Source organism: Rattus norvegicus, chromosome 13 (assembly GCF_021556685.1).
Source record: "Rattus norvegicus strain SHRSP/BbbUtx chromosome 13, alternate assembly SHRSP_T2T, whole genome shotgun sequence".
Classification (NCBI taxonomy): domain Eukaryota; kingdom Metazoa; phylum Chordata; class Mammalia; order Rodentia; family Muridae; genus Rattus; species Rattus norvegicus.
Genome location: NC_141546.1, coordinates 58,033,105 through 58,056,711, shown reverse-complemented (window position 1 = coordinate 58,056,711; position 23,607 = coordinate 58,033,105). Strand labels below are relative to the sequence as shown.

The 23,607-nt window shown below is 38.2% G+C and overlaps 1 protein-coding gene, 1 long non-coding RNA gene and 1 other non-coding gene across 13 annotated transcripts in view; 1 reads left to right on the top strand and 2 right to left on the bottom strand.

Moving 5' to 3' along the window:
- The window catches only part of Uchl5 (ubiquitin C-terminal hydrolase L5), a 35,937-nt gene extending 12,379 nt beyond the window's left edge, over positions 1–23,558 (bottom strand). For 5 of the 11 annotated variants that reach the window (NR_172020.1, NR_190751.1, NM_001393849.1 and 2 more), the window contains exons 1-4: positions 23,210–23,384; positions 17,014–17,077; positions 15,426–15,531; positions 43–168 (exon numbers count right to left, since the gene is read on the bottom strand). Coding sequence is in view for 3 of the 11 variants with exons in the window: in NM_001393849.1 (NP_001380778.1) it covers positions 43–168; positions 15,426–15,531; positions 17,014–17,077; positions 23,210–23,285 (372 nt within the window). In the remaining 8 variants the exon portion in view is untranslated. Of the gene's footprint in view, positions 1–42; positions 169–15,425; positions 15,532–17,013; positions 17,078–23,209; positions 23,408–23,436 lie in introns of those variants that run through there. The other 6 variants (XR_015635274.1, XR_015635275.1, XM_087581227.1 and 3 more) reach the window with 3 other exon arrangements.
- On the top strand, positions 17,301–20,485 carry LOC120096268 (uncharacterized). The gene is made up of 3 exons (XR_015635497.1): positions 17,301–17,723; positions 18,190–18,221; positions 20,393–20,485. It is a non-coding gene; the product is annotated as an uncharacterized LOC120096268 (long non-coding RNA).
- Positions 21,643–21,777, bottom strand: Scarna18b (small Cajal body-specific RNA 18B). Its single transcript, XR_015636396.1, has one exon. It is a non-coding gene; the product is annotated as a small nucleolar RNA U109 (small nucleolar RNA).
- Positions 23,559–23,607: the final 49 nt, after the last annotated feature.

The following is a 23,607-nucleotide window of genomic DNA, read 5'->3' as shown; positions in this document are numbered from 1 at the left end:
CAATCACAAATAGGTCGTTTTAAGATTAAGAACTCTACTCACAGCTGCATCAAAACTTTGGGAAAATTCCTTAAATTCTGATAATGTCTCTCCTAAATGGACATCTTGATGGGTACAGTTCAGTAGTACACTTACGATAGCCTGCGTGGCACAAGCATTATTAATTACCTATAAAATATAAAAAGGAAGAATATTATGAGTCTATCTTATTTTATGTTTTTTAGTTGACCACACACCCTCCAAACAGAAGTAGTCTTCAAATTCTATTTCATATGCATTAGCATAAACTTTTAGTTCCCATTCTGATCTAATTTCAGAAACTTTATGAAATTCTTGCGTGGAAAACTCTAGACAGTTAAAGAAATTTAGTAACCATTAAGACTACAAGGAAATCCAGTTAAGGCAGCATGACCAATCAGCCTACCTAATACAGCTAACTAGAACAAAATAATTTATCCTCCCTCCTAACTTCCGTCTTCCTAAACTTACTCTTACCAATTTAACCATATTTAAGTATACAGCTTTAACTCCATTAACTAGCTTTTAGACAGAAATTCTGCAACAACTCATTCCCACTCATTTGAATCTCTAATACAAGTATATATTATCCACATACATGTACTCAAAGTCAGTGTTGTGTCATCATACTCTATGTTCAACAGATTACATGGACTTTCTATATACACAAGCACCCCAGCACCCAAAAAAGTACCTCCTTCTGTACCGGATAGTTTTCTGGGTACTTTATACAAATCAATTATTTTAATCTTCTAAACAAACTATAAAAATATATTCTTATTTTTACTTTACAAAGTACTGAAGCTCAAACACAGAGAATTAACTGGCTTCCCATGGGTACACAGCTAACCAAGAAACAGTCTGATTCCACAATTTGTGTAGCAGACACCACACCAAGCTGATTCCATATTATGTATGTGGGCTTCTCCAATAAGATCATAAACCATTTTTTTTCTATTCTTTTTTTCGGAGCAGGGGATCGAACCCGGGGCCTCAAGCGCTCTACCACTGAGCCAAATCCCCAACCCCTGATCATAAACCATTTTATAAAATGTTATCTTACAAACAGCTTACAACACCTAAAATGTTAAGATCATAGAAGTGAAAAACAGAAAAAGGGGCTAGAAAAAGGGCTCAGCCATTTCAAGTACTTGCTGCTCTTCTAGAGGACCTGGATTTGGTTCAAAACACCCACATCAGACAAATCACAACTATAGACAATTCCAGCTCCAGGGGATCAAATGCCCATGGCCTTTGGGAGCACCTGCATCCATGTTTACAAACGCACACACTTATACATAATTAAGAACAAAATAAAGAAAAGGAAGGAAAAGCACTATGAGCTCAAGGCAGGTCTGGTTTTCCACGGAAAGTTCAAGGCCAACCAGGCTCCACAAGATTCTAAAAATCAAAAACCCAAAACCCAAAAATCTACACCGAGCCCAGATCATGAATGAGTTTAAACTCTGGCTCCTATGAAGAAAATACTTTTCAAAGATATGGGGAGATGATCATTGTGTGTTAACACACACACACACACACACAAACACACACACACACACACACACACACACACACACACACTCATGAGGACTAAAATCAAAATCACAAGAATCCACATAAAAGACTGCACATGCCTGTCAATACTGTATCGGGGCATAGAAGGGCAGTAGATCCCAGAAGTTCACTGGCAAAATTTAGCCTGGTTAAGAAGGTGAGTTTCAGCTCAATGGTTTGCTGATAGCATTCACCTCTATATATGACATGCTCTAGCAAACCATTGAACTGAGAATAGGACCCCCATTGGAGGAATTAGAGAAAGGATTGAAGGAGCTGAAGGGGGTTGCAACCCCATAAGAATAACAATACCAAACACTCAGAGCTCCCAGGGACTAAACCACTACCCAAAGACTATACATGGACTGGCTCATGGTTCCAGCTGCATACGTAGCAGAGGATGGCCTTGTTGGGCACCGAAGGAAGGAGAAGCCAAGGTCTTGCCAAGGTTGGACCCCCAGTGAAGGGGAATGTCAGGGCTAGAAGGGGGGGTCAGGAAGTGGGGGTGGTTGGAGAGGGGAACACCCTTATAGAAGAAGGGGAGGGGGATGGGATAGAGGCTTATGTCTGGGAAACCAGGAAAGAAAATAACATTTAAAATTAAAATAAAAAAATATCCAATTAAAAAAACAAAAGAAATGAAGACACATACACAAATAACTGACGGGAAACAAAAACAGGATTTGTAAATTTATTTACTGATTGAGTGATTGATTGCAGGATCTTACTGTGTTGCCCTGGCTAGCCTGAAACTTGCTACGCAGACCAGGCTATCCTTGAACTCATAGATATCCTCCTGCCTCTGCTTTTCAAGTGCTGAGATTAAAAGCATGTACTATCACACTGGGCTAGGACTTAAAAACACGTGGGAAATAATAACTAACAGTGATGTCTGGTACTCTAATGTGTCTGGTGGCTCTAGTCATTTATGTACAGAGGCCACATATGTATGTAAACTGTGACGTGAGTGCTGTAGTGTCACACAAATCTTCTGAATAAGGAGACAGATGAATTAAATGTTTTTGCTCAAAGCGTCACAGTGCAAGTCTAAATAAGAGATGACATTTAAATGCAAGCTTGGCTCCTGGTTATACAGCGTCCCATATTTCTATTATACTGCCTCTGAAATCACCAAGCACTCATCTAATATCTACTCAGTGGACATTGTGTAAGACACAGAAAAAAAAAAAGGATATTTTGCATACAAGAAACTTAATGCCATTGCTGCGTGAGTCATCTTTTCAGAGCCCAACCTTGTTTTTTGAGATAGGGTCTCTCCTTCCCTGGAACACCCTGGTTAATCTTGGATTGCTAGCCAGGGACCTGGGGAATTTACCCATCTTTACTTAGGTTTACTCTCAGTAAACTGAATGTGAAGTCTATATAATGTTATCCAGAAGAATTTGTTCCAAGGACTATAAGAATATCACAAATGGATGTTTGTACTGCCTCAAATATATTCATGTTTTGTATGAAATTAAAGTAATAATAATAACAACAACAACAATAGTGAGTTTCAGATTCAAAGACATCTGAAGGAAGTGAAGCAGAGAACAATAGAGGAAGATGATTAAAATTCTGCTTTGGCCTCTGTATGTATGGGGGGATACATGACTACAGACTTAGATATATATAACACACACAAACACACACACACACACACAGAGAGAGAGAGAGAGAGAAAGTTAAATTTTAAAGAGAGAGAGAGAGAGAGAAAGTTAAATTTTAAAGAGAGGGACTGGAGAGATGGCTCAGCAGGTAAGAGCACAGATTGTTCTTCCAGACATCCTGAGTTCAATTCCCAGCAACCACATGGTGGCTTACAGCCATCTATAATGGGATCCAATGCCCTCTTCTGGTGTGTTTGAAGACAGCATGTGTACTCATATAAATAAAATAAATAAATGAATCTTTAAAAATAAACACAAAAATGCTCTTATGAAAAAAATGTTAAAGAGAGAGAGAATGTTAAATTTTAAAATAAAAGTAAGCTCAGAAGACCGAGGTAGTGGAATTCCTTAAGCATTGGTGTTGAAAGTCATGAGACCATATCTCAAAAACAGAGTCAAACTAAGTACTGGAAAGAATGTTGCTCATGAAAAATCTTGGAAAAGGAGAAATCAAAAGAGAAATGAATGACAAGAAAGCCAAACCAATATCGAGGAAATTTTTACATAAGTATGCAAATAAGAAATCTAGAACTCAACTAAATAGTCAAATAAAACCATGACAGGGTCAATCATAAATTTGTTATATATCAAAATAATTATAACTCCATTCCATGTAGCTTCAGCAAATTAAGAAAAACATAGGCCTTCTGGTTTCTATCTGCCTAGAGCTGACCCTGTACCACATTCTCTGTATCCAAATCCCACCAGGAGGGAGCTGGTCTCCCAGGAGTGCTAACACACAGGCTTGCAGGAGAATGAGGCAACTGCCAGAGACAGGAAGACCAGCTAACATCAGAGATAACCAGATGGTGAGAGGCAAGTGCAAGAACCTAAGAAACAGACACCAAGGCCACTTGGCATCATCAGAACCCAGTTTTCCTACCACAGCAAGTGCTAGATCTCCCTAACACACAGGAAAAGCAAGACTCTGATTTAAAATCACTTCTCATGATGATGTTAGAGGACTTTAAGAAGGACATATATAACTCTCTTAAAGAAATACAGGAGAACACGGCTAAACAGGTAGAAGCCCTGAAAGAGGAAACACAAAAATCCCTTAAAGAATTACAAGAAAACATAACCAAAAAGGTGAAGGAATTGAACAAAACCATCCAGGATCTAAAAATAAAAATAGAAACATTAAAGAAATCACAAAGGGAGACAATCCTAAAGATAGAAAACCTAAGAAAGAGATCAGGAGTCATAGATGCAGGCATCACCAACAGAATACAAGAGATAAAAGAGAGACTCTCAGGGGCAGAAGACACCATAGAAAACATTGATACAAATATCAAAGAAAATGCAAAACACAAAAAGCTTCTAGCCCAAAACACCCAGGAAATTCAGGACACAATGAGATCAGACCTAAAAGTAATAGGTAAAGAAGAGAGCGAATATTCTCAACTTAAAGGGCCAGTACATATCTTCAACAAAATCATAGAAGAAAATTTTCCTAACCTAAAGAAAGAGATGCCAATAAACGTACAAGGAGCCTAGAGAACTTCAAATAGATTGGAACAGAAAAGATATTCCTCCCATCACATAATAGTCAAAACACCAAATACACAAAATATATATATATTTATTATATATTTATTATATATATATATATATTAAAAGCAGTAAAGGAAAAAGGTCAAGAAACAAATAAAGACAGACCTATCAGACTTACACCAGACTTCTCACCAGAGACTATGAAAGCCAGAAGATCCTGGGCAGATGTCATACAGACCCTAAGACAACACAAATGCCAGCCCAGACTACTATACCCAACAAAACTTTCAGTTAACATAGACGGAGAAACCAAAATATTCCATGACAAAACCAAATTTACACAATATCTTTCTACAAACTCAGTCCTACAAAGGATAATAGGTGGAAAACTCCAACACAAAGAGGGAAACTACACCCTAGAAAAAGCAAGAAAGCAATCTTCTTTCAACTAACACAAAAGATAGCCACCCAAAAAAATTCCACCTCTAACAACAAAAATAACAGGAAGCAACAATCACTATTCCTTAATATTTCTCAATATAAATGGACTCGATTCCCCAATAAGAAGACACAGACGAACAGACTGGATATGTAAAGAGGACCCAGCATTATGCTGCCTACAGAAACACAATTCAGTGACAAAGACAAACACTACCTCAACATAAAAGGCTGGAAAACAATTTTCCAAGCAAAGGGTCCCAAGAAACAAGCTGAAGTAACCGGTGTAATAACGAATAAAATCGACTTCCAACCAAAAATTATCAAAAATAAATAAATAAATAAATAAATAAATAAATAAATGACACTTTATACTTGACAAAGGAAAAATCCAAGATTGTTCTCAATTTGAAACATCTATGCTCCAAATGCAAGGGGACCCACATTCATAAAAGAAACTTCACTAAAGCAGAAAACACACATTGAACCTCACACAATAATAGTGGGAGACTTCACCCCACTCTCACCAATGTTCACGGAAACAGAAACTAAACAGAGACACAGTGAAACTAAGAGAAGTTATGAACCAAATGGATTTAACCGTTATCTTTAGAACAGTATAGAACATCCTAAAACAAAAGAATATACCTTCTTCTCAGCATCTCATGGTACTTTCTCCAAAACTGACCATATAACTGGTCACAAAACACACCTCAACAGATTCAAGAAGATTGAAATAATCCCATGCATCCTATCAGATCAGCACCAACTAAGGCTTGTCTTTAACAACAACAACAACAACAATAACAACAACAACAACAACAACAACAAAGAACAGAAAGCTCACACACACTCGGAAGCTAAACAACACTCTACTTAGTGATAACTTGGTCAAGGAAGAAATAAAAAAATGAAAGACTTTTAGAATTTAATGAAAATAAACTGAGAAAATTAAATCATCAGATCATACTAGAAAAGCCTAGACTTAACAAAACTGGAAAATCTAGATGCAATGAATAATTTTGACAGATACCAGGTACCAAAGTTAAATCAGGACCAGATAAACCATCTAAACAGTCCCATAACCCCTAAAGAAAGAGAAGCAGTCATTAAGTCTCCCTACCTAAAAATGTGCAGAACCAGATGGGTTTAGTGCACAATTATATCAGACCTTCAAAGAAGACTTAATACCAATACTCTTCAAACTATTCCACAAAATAGAAGCAGAAGAAACACTACCCAATTTGTTCTATGAAACCACAATTACACTTATTCCTAAACCACACAAAGACCCAACAAAGAAAGAAAACTTCAGACCAATTTCCCTCATGAATATTGATGCAAAAATACTCAATAAAATTCTGCAAACAGAATCCAAGAACAGATCTAAATGATCATCCATTATGATCAAATAGACTTCATCCCAGGGATGCAGGCATGGTTCAATATACAGAAATGCATCAACATAATCCGCCACATAAACTCAAAGAAAAAAAAAAAAACACATGATCATCTCATTAGATGCTGAGAAAGCACTTGATAAAATTCAGCACTCCTTCATGATAAAGACTCAGGGGGTTGGGGATTTAGCTCAGTGGTAGAGCGCTTGCCTAGGAAGCGCAAGGCCCTGGGTTCGGTCCCCAGCTCCGAAAAAAAGAAAAAAAAAAAAAAAAAAAAAAGACTCAGAAAGATCAGGAATTCAAGGTCCATCCCTAAACATAGTAAAAGCAATATACTGCAAACCAGTACCCACATTAAATAAAATGGAGAGAAACTTGAAGCAATCCCTAAAATCAGGGAGTAGACAAGGATGCCCATTCTCTGTCTATTCAATATAGTACTTGTAGTTCTAGCCAGAGCAAATAGACACCAAAAGGAGGCCAAAGGGATACAAATTGGAAAGGAAGAAGTCAAATTATCACTATTTGCAAATGCTATGATAGTATACTTATGTGACTTCAAATATTCCACCAGAGAACTACTAAACCTGGGAAACAACTTCATCAAAGTGCCTGGGTATAAAATTAACTCAAACAAATCAGTAGCCTTCCTGTACTCAAAGGATAAACAGGCTGAGAAAGAAATTAGGGAAATGACACCCTTTATAATAGTCCTAAATAACATAAAATACATTGGTATGACTCTAGCCAAGCAAGTGAAAGATCTGTATGACAAGAACTTCAAGTCTCTGAAGAAAGAAATCGAAGAAGATTTCAGAAGATGGAAAGATCTCCCATGCAGGATTGGCAGGATTAATATAGTAAAAATGGCCATCTTGCCAAAAGCAATCTACAGATTCAATGCAATCACCATCAAAATTCCAACTCAATTCTTCATAGAGTTAGAAAGAGCGATTTGCAAATTCATTTGGAATAACAAAAAACCAAGGATAGCAGAAACTATCCTCAACAATAAAAGAACTTCTGGGGGAATCACCATCCCTGACGTCAAGTTTTACTACAGAGCAATAGTGATAAAAACTGTATGGTATTTGTAGAGATAACCAGGTAGACCAATGGAGTAGAATTGAAGACCCAGAAATGAACCCACACACCTATAGCTTTGACAAAGAAGCTAAAACCATCCAGTGGAAGAAAGATAGCATTTTCAACAAATGGTGCTGGTTCAACTGGAAGTCAGCATGTAGAAGAATGCAAATCGATCCATTCTTATTGCCCTGTACAAAGCTCAAGTCCAAGTGGATCAAGGACCTTCATATAAAACCAGATACACTGAATCTAAAAGAAGAGAAAGTGGGGAAGAGCCTTGAACACATGGGTACAGGGGAATATTTCCTGAACAGAACACCAATGGCTTATGCACTAAGATCAAGAGACCCCATAAAATTGAAAAGCTTCTGGAAGCAAAGGACACTGTCGATAGGCCAAAAGGGCAACGAATAGATTGGGAAAAGATCTTTAACAATCTGATAGAGGGCTAATATCCAATATATACAAAGAACTCAATAAGTCCAGAGAACCAAAAATAACCCTATTAAAAAAGGGAGGGGTCCAGTGAACGAGATTGTTGGGGGGAGGGCGGCAATGGGGGGAGGATGGGGAGGGGAACACCCATAAAGAAGGGGAGGGGGAGGGGTTAGGGGGATGTTGGCCCGTAAACCGGGAAAGGGAATAACACTCGAAATGTAAATAAGAAATACTCAAGTTAATAAAAAAAAAAGGGGGGGGGGGGACAGGGCTAAAAAGAGAATTATCAACTGAGGAATATCGAATAGCTGAGAAGCACCTAAAGAAATGTTCAACATCCTTAGTCATCAGGGAAATGCAAATCAAAACAACCCTGAGATTCCACCTCACACCAGTCAGAATGGCTAAGATCAAAAACTCAGGTGACAACAGATGCTGGCGACGATGTGGAGAAAGAGGAACACTCCTCAACTGCTGGTAGGATTGCAAGCTCTTACAATCATTCTGGAAATCAGTCTGGAGGTTCCTCAGAAAATTGGACATAGTACTACCTGAGCACCTAGCTATACCACTCCTGGGCATATACCCAAAAGACGCTCCAATGTGTAATAAGGACACATGATTTCCACTATGTTCATAGCAGCCATATTTATAGTAGCCAGAAACTATAAACAACCCAAATCTCCCTAAACAGAGGAATGGATACAGAAAATGTGGTACATTACAGAGCGGAATAATACTCAGCTATTAAAAACAATGACTTCATGAAATTCACAGGCAAATGGATAGAGCTAGAAAATATCCTGAGCAAGGTAACTCAGTCACAAAAGAACACACATGGTATGTACTCACTGATATGTGGCTAATAGGCAAAGAGCCTGGAATGCTCACAATACAACTCACAGACCACATGAAGCTCAAGAGGAAGATTAAGAGTGGATGCTTCAGTCCTACTTAGAAGGGGGAACAAAATAATCAAGGGAAGTAGAGGGTAGGAGGAACTTGGGAGGAAGAAGGGAGAGGGAGGGGAAAAAGAGGGACAGAATCGGATATGGCAGGAGATGAAGGAGATGTACAGAGGGTCAGGAAATTGAACAGAGGCATGGATCAATGTGGGATGGGAAACTGGGTGAGCAACCATAAAGTCTCAGATGCCAGGAAAGCAAGCTCCTCCCAGGACCCCGTGAAGATGACATTAGCTGAAATGCCCCACATAGGGGAAGAAGAACCTGAAAAGTACTTATCTGGAGGATAGGCTTGCCCCCCAACTCCCCAATTAAGGGACAGGGCCACCCACCCTCCAAAATTTTATCCTAGAATTGCTCCTGTATAAAGGAAATACAGGGACAAAGAGTAGAGCAGAGACTGAAGGAAAGGTCATTCAGAGACTGCCCTCCCTGGGGATCCATCCCATATACAGACACCAAACCCAGACACTATTGCTGATGCCAAGAAGTGCTTGCTGACAGAAGCCTGATATAGCTGTCCCCTGAGAGGTTCTGCCAGATCCTGACCAATACAATTGCAGATGCTCAAAGCTAACCATTAGACTGATCACAGGGACTCCAATGCAGGAGTTAGGATTACCCAAGGAGCTGAAGGAACCTTAAAAAAAAAAAACAACACACAAGCATCATCAATGTCTTCCTCCTCCATTTTCACAATCTATACATTACACACTAAAGGTGCTAACTCTATTCAAATCTACATCCACTGTTATTTTCAGTCTTGCTTACTCTCGCATTAGCATCTATGCTTATATTCTATACCGTGCTAAAAATGAATTCTTACAGTATAACCATGGTAATTTTCTAAATGAATATCTAATCATCATGCCATCATCTTGTAAAACATTTTGATAACTTACTCTTACTCATAGAATACAGAGAAAAATCTTAATCACATAAATTGTTATATACATGAACTCAGTTGCTATGATTCTGTGATTAAGATCTGGGCAGATCAAGCCATCCTGCATGCCTGCATGGCAGCATGGATTGGGGGGAGGGGGGTTGCATGAAGTCCCACACATATCAGAGGAACCACAGCAATTGATGGCTGTTGAGGAGAGAAGAGTTGGTTTTCTTTAGGAATGTGGTCCTATACAGAATACCCATGTTCTGGTAGATGGTCCTGTACCCTTGAACATATAGGTACACATATATGTGAGTAAATTCTGGGCTTACAAGCAAAGATGCCCAGACAGAAAAGTGCTTGTAAGAGACAAAAGGAAGAAGCGAATTGAAGGGAATCAGGTATACATTATATCCTTATATAAAACTCTCAAGCAGTGAGTCTCCAAAATAGTTAAATTTTTAGAAGTATGTTTAAGATAATCATAGTTCCTAGGAATATTGATTTATTTTCCCTGAATCTCAAAGAATAATATTGTGGGAATTTGAAAACCCTAAGAAACTTTTTCTCCACTATATAATTCTACAATGTGTCACTGTTGCTGAACTAAATAAAGTCTCAATCAGCCTAAAATACCTGTGTGATTTGTGCCTTTCCTCCCTTTATAATCTAACAGTTGCTCCAGTATCTACCTTTTTCTTCTTAGCTAAGAGTTGAAGGCCAAATTTTGGCCTGATTCTGTGGCCACCTGGAATAAAGACAATCTTCCTAGTTTCCTTTGCTAACTCGGGTTACAAAGTTTTGGGTTGTTTGTTTGTTTTTAAAGTAAGCATATAACACTAACAAACTATATGAATGTCCATAAAAGCAACAGAGTGTGCTGCTTACTTCTGACTGTCTGACATCTGGAACTATGGTAGAATGATCGAAGCTCTGGCAACAGTTTTGGACCATGAAGAAACCCCTCAAATAGGAGACTTTAGAAAGAAAGGAACAAAACTGTTACGTATAACCTTGACACTTTGTAGAAATTAAAAAAGAAGGAAAGAAGGAAGGAAGGCAGATGGCGGGCAGGCAGGCAGAAGTAAATACTTACTGTAAGACCACTTTTTCTTTAAAGCTTTATCTAACCTAACTGGTTCTAATATGCTGCCTACTCAACTTCACATTCCATGACATCTCCCATTGTTCTCCACAGTTGGTTACATGGCCTTCTTTCTTTTAGTATCTTTTACTACCCACAATTCCTTTTACCATGAGGTGTTGTTAATCTGGAATGACCCTCAGCCTTTCCCTTTAGTTAATACCTACTTAACCTACACTTCCAGCTGAATTACTTACAATTACTCAGAGGAGCCTGACCAGACCTCCTCAGTAAGGTCAGATCCTTGATTTACTTGTTTAGCAAATAATTTCACCCTCAAAAGTTTGACTCCTTGGTCCTTCTCAACCTAGGGGTCTTAAAAAGTGATGCCTGAGAAAGATGTCAGTCTAGGAGGTTTTGTGCCATACTCATATTCTAATAATGTGCCTCAGAGTGGGGACCTGGGGTTAGCTTTTTCAGCTGTCTCCTGTGGGGCAGAAGACTACGGTAATCTACATGAAAAACCAGTCAGATCTCTAAAAACCCATCACAAATGGGTTGGCCTTTCCCTGGAAGACAATATCAGGTACACTGTCAGAAAGCAGCGTGTGAAAAGTCAGTACTATGTGTGACACCACTGGCAGTAAACAAGAGGACGTTCCACAAGCGGGAGCTCCACCCAGGGAACGTGTCTGGACTTTGCTTCACACAACCCTTTCCTTAACTGATTTTGATCTATATACCAGCTCTAGTAAACCATAGCTGGTAAGTGTAACACCTTTAGGTTTAGTCCTTGTGTCTTTCTACTACTCAGTCACCTCTCTCCTGAAACGCAGAAGGGATGCAGTCAGACAATAGACCATATCTTAGCTGTCAGTACCATGGCAAGAGTGTTTTATATAAAAGCATTACTGCAATGTAATGTTTCAGCCTTCAAAGTATGATCACATCCAGTTCAAATGTATTGTTTAGATTTCTGAAAATATTCCTAAAGTCTAGATGCTCTTTCCTAAACATCTTTAAGTCCTTGAAACATAAAATCAAGGATGTTGTATTTATGTAATAGTTCTCTTAACATGAAATATAAAATTAGCAAATTGGCAAATTTTACAGTGAAATTGACCTGAAATGTAGATTAAAATATTACTGGGAAAAATTAATTTGACATCTTAAGAATAGTATAATAAAAGTACAATACAAATAAACTATTAAATTACAGTAAGATAGAAATGTAACGGGGGGGGGGGGGGTCGGGGCGGCGTGTTTGGACAGATGGCTCAGGGGTTAGGAGCATTAGCGGCTCTTCCAGACCTGGGTTTGAGTTCCAGAAGTCTCATGATAATTAGCAACTAGCTGTAACTCCAGTTCCAGGGGATCCACTGCCCTCGTCTGGCCTCTGCAGGCAATGCATGTGTGTTTTGCAAAGGTATAAATGCATGTTAAGAAACTCACATACATTTTTTTTTAATCTCGAAAAGCGTTTAAAAAAGAAAGAAAATAATGTAATGAATAACTAAGAAAATAATCAAAGCACACCAGAAATTATAAAGCTTTACTATAGTATCATCTCTTTCATATCAAGTACTCTCTTAAACCTTACCAACAGCAAGGTTTCTGGCCAAATACACATGTCTTAATCCCAACGCTGGAACGCTGAGGCAGAACATCACGTTCCAGACAAGTCTACACTACACAGAGGCTCCCTCCCTCCCTCCCTCCCTCCAACTCACACCAACATAAAGCCTGCTGTCACAACAACAGAAACATAGTAAGGCTGGATTAAACCACATCTTAATCTTAAAGTCCTGATGGTAGTGGGCCCAAGTTCTTTAATCATGGCAGTTCAGTCTCCATTTACTAAATATATACTACATGCCATGTGCTATATATAAAAGCAAAATTCCCAACTCTCAGATTTACAAGCTAATGTGGAAGAAATAACAAAAATAGACATAGAAGCAGACACATACAGAAACACGAAGAAAAATAAAACAATTTAATAGTGGCCATCTCCAAAGCAAGAATTATGTATGAATTCTTTCAGTTTCAATATCATTTTAAAAGCTTACAATTTGTGTAAAAGATACATAGGCTACTTATTGACTAGATGAGTCCAACTATTAAAAATAGCTAGTACTGGTCACTGTGAGATTACAAAAATATTTATGTTCATAATTATGCTTCTGTACTTTAACTTAATAATATAAGCATATTTTCAGGGCTGGAGAGATGGCTCAGTGGTTAAGAGCACTGAGGTCCCTGAGTTCAATTCCCAGTAACCACATGGTGGCTCACAGCCACCTGTAACGGAATTCAATGTCCTCTTCTGGTGTGTCTGAAGACAACTATGGTGTACTCACATACATAAAATATATCTTTAAAAACAAATAAATAAAGTATATTTTCATATAGAACAAAGAAAATTTAACTTCTCTTAAAAAATATTCAATTTAGAAAAGTTAAAGGAAAACAGAAAAAAATGAAAAATAAGCAAACAAAAAGAGAACAGGTTACCAAAAAGAGTCACGGCCTGACCTAACAGGTAGGAATGAGAATAGCTTAACAATACTGTACATGATTTGGGGATATCAGAAACAACCACAATTTTTAAACTAAATTTTTTTTTTGTTTTTTGGGGGTGTTTGTTTGTTTGTTTGTTTGTTTGTTTTTTGGCTTGGATTTCAAACTCTTATTGAACTCATTAATTAAATTAACTTAATTCTCTTAATTCATTTTTTCCATACAATGGGCCAGTTATATGACGAAATCTATTGATTTTAACTTTTTTCTGATCATTAATAAACAAGGAAGGTCTTAAGTGTGGACATGAATCTCCAAAAAGAGTAAAGATCCTTCCTAGGCTCAATTATGTCCACCATAATTCTAAATAAGACAGATTCTACTGTTCCTGCTTTCCATTTGCTGATGACATAAAAGTAATAAGGTTAAAAAAAAAAAGTAGCATTAAGCAGTTTAACTTACACAGTTAAGTTTATAAATGAAGTAGCTTCCCAGAAAAATATCATTTACAAGGCAGCAAAAATTATTTTTATTAAATTTTGATCTTGGGGCATAATCTTTACTATTTTATGGAATGAGATATGAGTCCAAATACCTTCGGCAGATCACAATACCAAGAAATGCTAGCTGTTTTGAGAAACAATACTTGTGTGATAGTTTGAGGTGTGGAATAATACCTTTTTTTCTGGAATATTATTTTTACTTGAAAGAATAAATGACTGACCAAAATGACTTCAAACAAGAGTTTCTGAGAAATATTTTCCATAAAATAAGTAATAGCCTATGGCACTAAGGAAATCTGACAGGTAGTTATCATTGATTTGAATTGAATAGAACTTGAAATTCTAAAAAACTCTAAGCAAACCCTAAGTTTATAAATTTCATGACATAATTTCTCTAATAAAATAGAGAATGATTTTAGCACATGTGACTTGCCACAATACTCAGTTCAATCAAATTCATCAATATTTGAATTTTGTGATTTTTCCATGACTAACGTTGCTATCCAATCATGTAGAATCAAAACAACCAAGGGTAAAGGAATTCAACAAAGCACATGGCACATTTCATAAGGCAGCTAACATTGTTGTTTTGTTTCATGTTTATGTTCTGGTTTTGAGACAAGGTCTTACGTATAGTTCTGTACGAGACTGAACTCATTATACTGACCATTCTGACCTCCAACGCAGAGTTCCACTTGCCTGTGCCTCTGAGTTCTGAGATTAAAGGCCTGCATCACTGACTACCCTCCAGGCCAGCATAACCTTTAAAATAACACTTCTGAAATTTCCATGCATTGTTAAAGAATATTACCATTACCTAAAAATAATTTTCTTTACTCCTCTTCTAATTACAAACATACTGAAGTACAGATTTTCTTAACTTATTTCAACCAAAAGCAAAACAAAGACAGACTAAATGGAGAAACAGAAGAGACAATCTTTGTCGTTAATATACCTGGTAATATACACATTTGAGATGATTTAAAACAATAGATGTTTTTTAGTATTCTATAATTTTGGTTTGATAAATAGTTAAATTTTGATTTAAATTTTTTGAGGTTTAAAACATTACCTTGTTACAGAGTGTTACATACTAGAAACCCTGAGTTTGTCTACAAGCTACTTACATTAACATGTAACAATCTTGTAATTTTCAGTCAACTGATCACTTTTTAAATGTCTCAGTTTTACTGTCTATACATTAAATACTAGTAGATAGTCATATAATCAAATGTTTCTGGCAATAAATTTTAAATCTGTAAAGGGACCCCACAACAACAAAAAAGTACCAAACTAGATGTAAATAGCCAGACTAGTATCCCCGGCTCTGGCAATTTGTCAGAGAATCTATAGACCATACCTGCTTAGCAAAAAATATTGTTTCAAGTCTGGAGTCCTGAACCACAGAGCCAGCTGGTTCTTCTCCTGGCTGCCACTTGAAAAGAAAAATTAACCCATGAACCGGCCTACAAAATAAAACACCAAATTAGAAACATCAAAACCAGATTCTTATGTCATCACTATATTAAGTCAGAGCTATTTAACAAAGAGAATGCAAATTAAACTATGTGACTGAATATGGAGGTTTAACTACCACGCAGCTGTTTGTTTTTGTTTAAGATAGGGTTCCCCAGCTTTCCTGAACAGCTCTGTCAACTAGGCTGGCCTCAAACTCATAGAGATCTGCCTGCCTCTGCTTTCTGAGTGCTAAGATTAAAACATGTACCACCATGATCAGCTAGTGGCCCTGTCTTAAAACAAAAGAAACCAAAAATGAAGTATATAATAAAGCTGGAAGCTATTTGCTTACATCAAATTCCAGTATATAAGGTATTTCTATAACAGCAGGTGACTGCATACACATTAACTCTAGGAAGTCACTTTTGCTTAATTATTGAATTTATGTATAACTTTCAACCTACAGTATAAATAATGAGATTACTCATTCTTAATGGAATTATATGAAACATTAAGTCATCGTTTAAGATTTCTTATTTTGACAGCTTTCTTCAACCAGAATTAGTCTCTTATTTTGTCTGCAATCACTGCCCTTTCTATGGGAGAAGAAAGTAGGAGAAAGAAACTTACCTTTTTCTCAGTACTAAAAACAGTATAGTAGCTCTAAGTACCCATTTCCCCTTTATTTACTTTATAAGCTTTTTGTGACAAAATCTCACTCTGTAGCCCATGAAGACTCACTATCTAGCTAAGCTGTTCTCAAACTTATGACAGTCCTTTTGCCTCAGCCTTCTAACTCTGAGAATACAAGTAATCAGGCATCAGACCTGGCTGCCAATTACCCCTTGAAAGGCCTTTTTCTTTTTCCTATTATAAGATTATGAACGCCCTCAAAATCAAAACTCATCTGCTCCTTCATTTGCAGTTAGTCAATGTGTTTTTGTCTGTTTATAGAGACAGAATCTCACTACATACTCCAGGTTGGCCTGGCCAAGAACTACACATTCATCACTTCCAGGAGTTACCACTCTTCCTCCCTCAATTTTACCTCAAGCTTCAGCTCTAGGAGGCGATTCTTATCAGAGAGTTGGTAAGATTCTTCCTAGCATCACTATTTGGAATTTGAACTTTTAACCTTCTCAAGAAACAATACAATAGTGTATGATCTATCTGTGCTTTTCTGGCCTATTATTATTTTAATGACAAAATACATTTTAGGGTTTAATGATATTGAATTGTAAGTAAATTTTGTGAATTTATAGTTATGAAAATGTAGATACTTTTCTTGTATATAATCTACCCATGAATCTCAAATTGTTGGTTATAAACTCAGGATAATACTTATCCCACAGGATTGAAAACAATAATAACAACAACAAAACCAAAACCTAAATGTACTCAGACTATGGTAATTCAAGTAAAATGAAAAGACAAATCCGAGTACTTTTACAAAGTATTCTGAAACGTAGATAAATTAAAACTGCACTTACTTTAGCTTTTCGAAATTCTCAGGCTCTAAGCTCCATATTTCTTCTACTTGAGCTCCTCGGCAACCTGAAACAAGAAATTTTCTTTAGAAAACAAAAAATGTACTTTCTCCTTTACCAAGAAATAAAACACTAAAAGAAAGGCACATGCCAGGGCAACAAGGCATGACAAACTGGAATGGGGAGAGTGCTAACAGCCCGAGCCAAGTCCACTGCTGCCTCTATTGTTCCCCAGTGCCTTATTGTGAGATCATAGTACTAAGTTTCAAGAGTTTATCTGTACCAAAAAGAACCCTGTAATCTCCACTCTATGTAGCTCAATCCTTGGCTCTTTGGTTCTTACTCTGCCCTTAACTCTTTTTAAATTGTTATATACTTTTCTATGAAAGAACAGCACTTAACAATGACCTTCGATCTTTAATTCTGATACATTCCAAGTATATTTTCTACTAACCTCTTTCCCTAACCCAAGCACAATTCTAGACCATTGTTTTCCAACCATGCTTATTATGGTTATTCTGCTCTCCTGGGAATATGCAGCAATATCTATAGCCTTTCTTTCTCTTTTCTTTCTTTCTTTTTTTTTCATTTGGTCAATAGTATGAAGAGTACAGGTGACTTACCACTGCCATCTAGTAGAAAGAGAAAATGATAAACATCCTACATTACACAGGAGACAAATTATCTGGCTGGATAATACATCCATATTGCAGGTACTAGGAAAGCTAAGAAAGATGGATGATTTGAATACAGGAGTTCAGGGCCTCTGGGATTAACTAAAAAAAAAAAAAAAAGCGTTTGCCCCAGACAAGAAACTTAGTTTTAGAAGTACCACAGTAGTCATGGAGTAAGCATTCAGCTTCTTAACTGCTAAATTTGAATCATGGCTCAACCATTGCTACACATGACCATTTTGCCTCTATATCGTCTTCATAGTTGAGAAGGCAAAAATGAGACAAATAAGACATTTAATACAGTGCCTAACACTAAAAGCCAGTAGATGGTAACTAGTGTGATCACAAGACATAAAAATAACTAGCTACCAGTATCTCTTGTGTGTAAAGAGTTTTAGATAGTGTTTCTCTAATACCTACACAATATGACTTTAAGAATTCAAGATATTAAGTTGTCTGCCTGAATTCTCTACAGCTACTAATTAAAGTCTACATTTGCTTGCAGCTGGCTAGAAACCCAACATTCCTGATTTTCAAGTGAGTACTCAAGAAGCCTTCAGATCTCCTATAAAAACTTTTCTTTTAATGGTTCTCTGTTAAAGTTAGCATACGTAGATGCAATCTGTAGCACAAAAGAATTATGTTCGAGTTGGCATCATCCCATGTCTCCTGCTTCACTCAAATGCTAAATTTATGTGTATGAGCCTAGCTGTCTTGAAGCTCAGCCTTGAGAAGCGAGCAACAAATCTGAACTTTGCTTTCCTCATGCACATACAAATAAAAGTTAGTATCTATTCTGTTTAAAGGACAGAAAGAGAGAAACTGAGAAGTCTTCCTGTTACACACAGAGAATGGTGAGGAAGAAAATACCAAACGCACAGAACCTAATGCAAACTCTCCTGAAAGTTGGGAGTCTCAGGTAGTAAAGTGCATAAGCATGAGGACCTTAACTTGGATCCCCGGCTCCTATCTAAACAGGCTTCCATAGCCCTAACCCTTGGCAGGCAGGGGCAGCAGCCGGGCAGACGTTTTTCTGGAGTTTACTAGCCAGCTCCCCTGGCTAACAGGTGAGACTCAGGCTCACTAGGAGACCCTATCTCAAAAACCAAAGTGGAGAATAACTGAAGAACATACATTATCTACCTCTAGCCACTACAAAGATGAACACATCTACACACACACATACACACACACACACACACACACACACACACACACACACACACACACACACACACACAAGTTGAGGGAAGAGTTTTCAAAGTAAATAAGTACTAGCATTTATCAAGTACTTTTTGTATGCCATGTGCAGTAGCAGGCCTGGCAAGGACAAACATTAATAAACAACTTTAACACTTACAAGCTCTATGATCCAATACATTCAAATCAAAGACCATGCAGAATGCATAAAATTATATATGAAGGATATATTCTACAAGTTTAGGGCTCGACAGATCATTCATTGGTTTACAAGAACATTTTCATGAGTAACTGAACTAAACCTTATACCATATGATCATATAAACTGTCATCCAAACCAGAACACTCTTCTGAGAAGGTTCTAAAATTTAAATAACAGAACTTTTTAAATACTCATATACTAACGTATTATATTGATACTAATGATCTTTCTTATAGAATTATATAAAACCTCAAAACAAATTTCTAGAGTATTTTCATTTTCTTTTCTGCCCCCTTAGACGGTTTCACTAATCAACTGAAGTTGACTGTGAACTTATGATTCTTCTGCATCAGCCTCCCATGCCTGACCAAAAATAATAATAGTTTTGTACGGTCCGAAGAATGATTTACAATAGTCATACCTTTGGTTTTGAATGATTTTATTAAATATACAGCAAGTCAAAGTAAATGAACAATCAGTAAATTACAGGTAGGCAGCAAAACACCATTAAATTGGCCTCAACTTATCCGGTTAGTTTCTGCTGGGTTCTGTGCAGGTAATGATTTGTTCCTATACCTAAAAGGCCCACTGGCAGGGACATTCTGCTCTACACAAAATTCTCCGGGGAACTCCAGCCAACAACCTCAAAGGGACATCCCCAGTGGATTTCTGCTCGATGTTTTAAGTACCTGATTTGATGTTTTGCTTTGGGTTATAAGATTTAATTATGTGTATAAGTGTTTTGTCTACACCTATGTATATGCACCACATGGAAATCTGGTGCTTATACAGGTCAAAATAGAACACGGATCTCCAGGGACTGGAGTTAGAGAAAGCTGTAAGCTGCCATGTGGATGCTAGGAAAGGAATCTATATTCTCTTGAAGAGTAATCAGCGCTCTTAACTGTTTAGTCAATCTTTTTTCAAGTGTTTTTAATATTTAAATTTTGTGTGCATATATGTAAATTCAGGTGTCCTTGGAACCCAGAGGATCCCATGAGGCTGTAGTTAGATGCAGTTAGAAGCATACATGCTCTTACCCACTAAGCCATCTTCCCAATCCCAATTTGATGTTTTGTCTACCTCTTCATCTTTTGCTACATATTCTTTTACTTTAGCTTGCTGTATACTTAATAAACTCACTTATTCCAAACCAAGAGTATAGCTATCAGGATAAGTCTAACCACAGAGAACAATAATTTTCTTAAAAATACAACTGGAGCCCCCTTCCCTATGATAAATACTTTGGTGTTCTAAAATGTTGTTAGTGACTTAAATGACTGCTAGATTCTCTATCTTCCAACAGATGGTGTCTCAACAATTTTTCCATTACCATGTCTACCAAAAGCAGTAGAGAGGATTCCAGTTTCTGCAGCCCCCAACAAAGAACACTGCAGAAGTTTTCCTCAACCCTAGTCTCAGTTATCTCATGGTATACATAAAAATCATGGTGTACATATATGACATTTGGCTGGTGATGTGAACAAACAGCTAACCTCTCAAAAAAAGGACTGCACAGGACTGAGAGCCCTAGAGACTAATACCCTTTAAATGAATTGGTGATGTTTTAGGGAATACAATTATAAACAATATGTATATACCTCCCAAGGCTACATTTCTTGTGTGAAAGCCAAGGTTTAATTTATCTCTTTCCTCAGAATAAAGTAAAATACATCTTAGAGGTGATCATAAGAGACTTAATTTCAAGGACCCAAGTAATTCATATCTGTGTTAAAGCATGGGTCAGTAGTTACAGATGAAGAAATTACTCCAGACTTCTCTCCTGCCAAAGACATCTGCATCTTGCTCCACCTATGTCAATACAAGGAAGGCTAAGTTACATAGTTTGTTTCAAAAGCTCTGCAATAGTATTCATAATACAAACATGTTTTACTTTCAAATGAATAAACTTCCAAACCCTCTTGTAAGAACTGGACAAGAAAAATGAAAATAATTAGAACAAAGCACTTTTTCTTTTGAAGCAGCTGATGTTATAAATTACCTTCATTTAACGTGAAAAATTCTTCTACATTAGGAGCCAATCCATTAATAACTATTGCTTTACTTTTAATATGTGCAGATGCACTTATATTATGTAAATGTCTAACTTTATCTAAATTATTTTCAAATTCCAAGTTCTTTGTATGTGTGAAACTAAAAACTTCAGCTAGTTAATAGACTACACTAATTTCTTTCTTTCTATTGTGTACGTGAATGAGAGAATACTAAGGTACATTTGCCACAGTTGAGTGATGGCTTTTGGGAGAGGTTAGCTCTTTTTCCATGGGTTCTGGGGAAAGAACTTGGGTCATCAGGCTTGCTACACCACCAGCCCTAGACTGTATTACTTTCAAAATAAACTTACTTGGGCCACTATCTCTGTCAACTTTTCAAATGACAGTTAAGATTTTGAAAGTAAAATTTACCACCTAACTTATAAACACTTCAAATTCAAATTCAGAATCTACTGACCAAAACTGGTCTAATTTTCTTGCCTATGAGACCTATTCTTCAAATTATACTTTATTAGCCACTCAAGCTAGTTTTCTTTTCTTTTTCTGTAGGAGAAATATACTACCACCCAACCTCTACTAGAAGGCTGGCAGCCCTGAGAACTCCTCTTTTAGTGTAGCATGTTCTGGATACATTCCTACTCCAAAGAGAATGGGGAGAAGGTATTTCCACATGCAATATGAGATTGAAATACTACATAAATGCTGACTCTACTTTCTCTGTACCCCAGGACTTAATGTCAAGCCAATCACCCACAAACTTACCATTTTCAAAGATTGTTTTATCTTGTTTTATCTTAACTCTAGACACCTTACGCCAATGTTAATCACAAACTAATTTTAATTATGTTTGAACTTCACATCTTTTTCAGAGTAAGTTCCCAGTGACGACGGGCAATCCCATCTATACAATATGGTATATAATTTGGCATGACTTTACCTTTTTACCTAAGATCTATACACTGCCTGCCTGTTCATTACACCGTATTTTAGTTACTTTGCTAGCTGCTCCATAAGCAACCTTCAGGTAACCACACTTCCTTTTGCCCAGCTCCTCTGTGATCTATATGATTAAAACACTTTATGTATACTCTTAAACTAAGAACATATTATTATAGTTTGACTCTCAGTTCTTCAGACCAACAGTCTGATTATTCACATTAAAATTTCCAATTCCGTAACTTTATGCCCTAAGTACACTTGAACATATGCTACGTAATACTCGAAATAGTCAGCTATGTACAATACACAAAATCTACATTAACGTTTGCTATATTTTGGGTACAAGCTTTAACAAAACGGTTACGAAAACAATTATCTGAGGAAAAATTAAAATGGAAATGAAGAAAAAAAAAAAACTCCCACAAAAAGTTGGGAACACAAGGAAGGATAAACTGTCCTATTGGTTGTTCTAGTACGGAAGGAAATAAAAGTCAGAGAGAAATCCTGAGGTAAGCATGTGGCCTCTGAGCAGGAGCACTACCTCAAGAAAACTCAACTTCTCAGGAAGTCAAAAAGGAGGGAGCAAAAGAACTGCGGTAAGTAGCGCGCAGGCCCGCGTAGACGGTTATCTGTGGAGGTCCGGAAGAGGTGCCCACAAACGAAAGGTGTAAGTTGTGCCTTGGGAAACTAGGATCTCGAGTTTCGGGGCGGCTGGAGCCTCAGACACCACCCTGGGAAACACACTAGACCGGCTGCTCCGCAGGACCGACGGCCTGAGCGATGCACCTGACCACACTGGAGACAGGGAGGCTCCGCAGGGAAGGGGCAGTGGAAAGGACAAGATAAGCGCGTAGGAGATGATGAGGGAGGGAGACAGGGAAGGAAGACGCTCGAGTCAATTCAAGTATCCGAGTCCCAAGTCCGGAGAATACAGCAGTGCACAGGGCAGAGGGGCTCCTTGCCCTCGTGGTGTGGCTCCCAAGATCACTGCGGAGACGCGGCTGCCCCGGGCCGAGGACGCGGCCGAAGCCCTACTTTCCACACACGCCGACTCCAGTCCCTGAAGTCACTTCTCCGACGCCGGACGTCGGTGGCGGCAGGTGACCACCTGTCCCAACGTGGGCCTCCTCCCGGAACCCCCGGCCCAGGACGGTCCCCCTGGTGCTCACCGAATCCTTTAATGAGCTCGGTGAAGACCCCGGGGTCGCTTTCCATGAGACACCACTCCCCGGCATTGCTCGACATGGCCCCGACCACACACCGCCCCGCTCCACCTCGCGCTCTCCGAAGCCCGCAGCTCAAGCTGCCACCGGCCGCAGACCTCAGCAAAACCCGCCGCGGAGCGTCAACCCCACGTCACCCCGCCTACTTCCCGACAGCCTCCGGGCGCCGTCACCTGCCGCGCGACGGAGCACTGAAGGACGCTCTAGCCACCCAGGAGACGTCGAAACTCCTCTTCAGCCTGTCAGGATCCGCAGCGCCCTCCGCCGGGCCGGAGAAGGGGCGGGGCCTCGGAGTGCCGGAGGGAGGCACATCCGGGACCCTTGGCACCCGGGAGCTGGGGCGG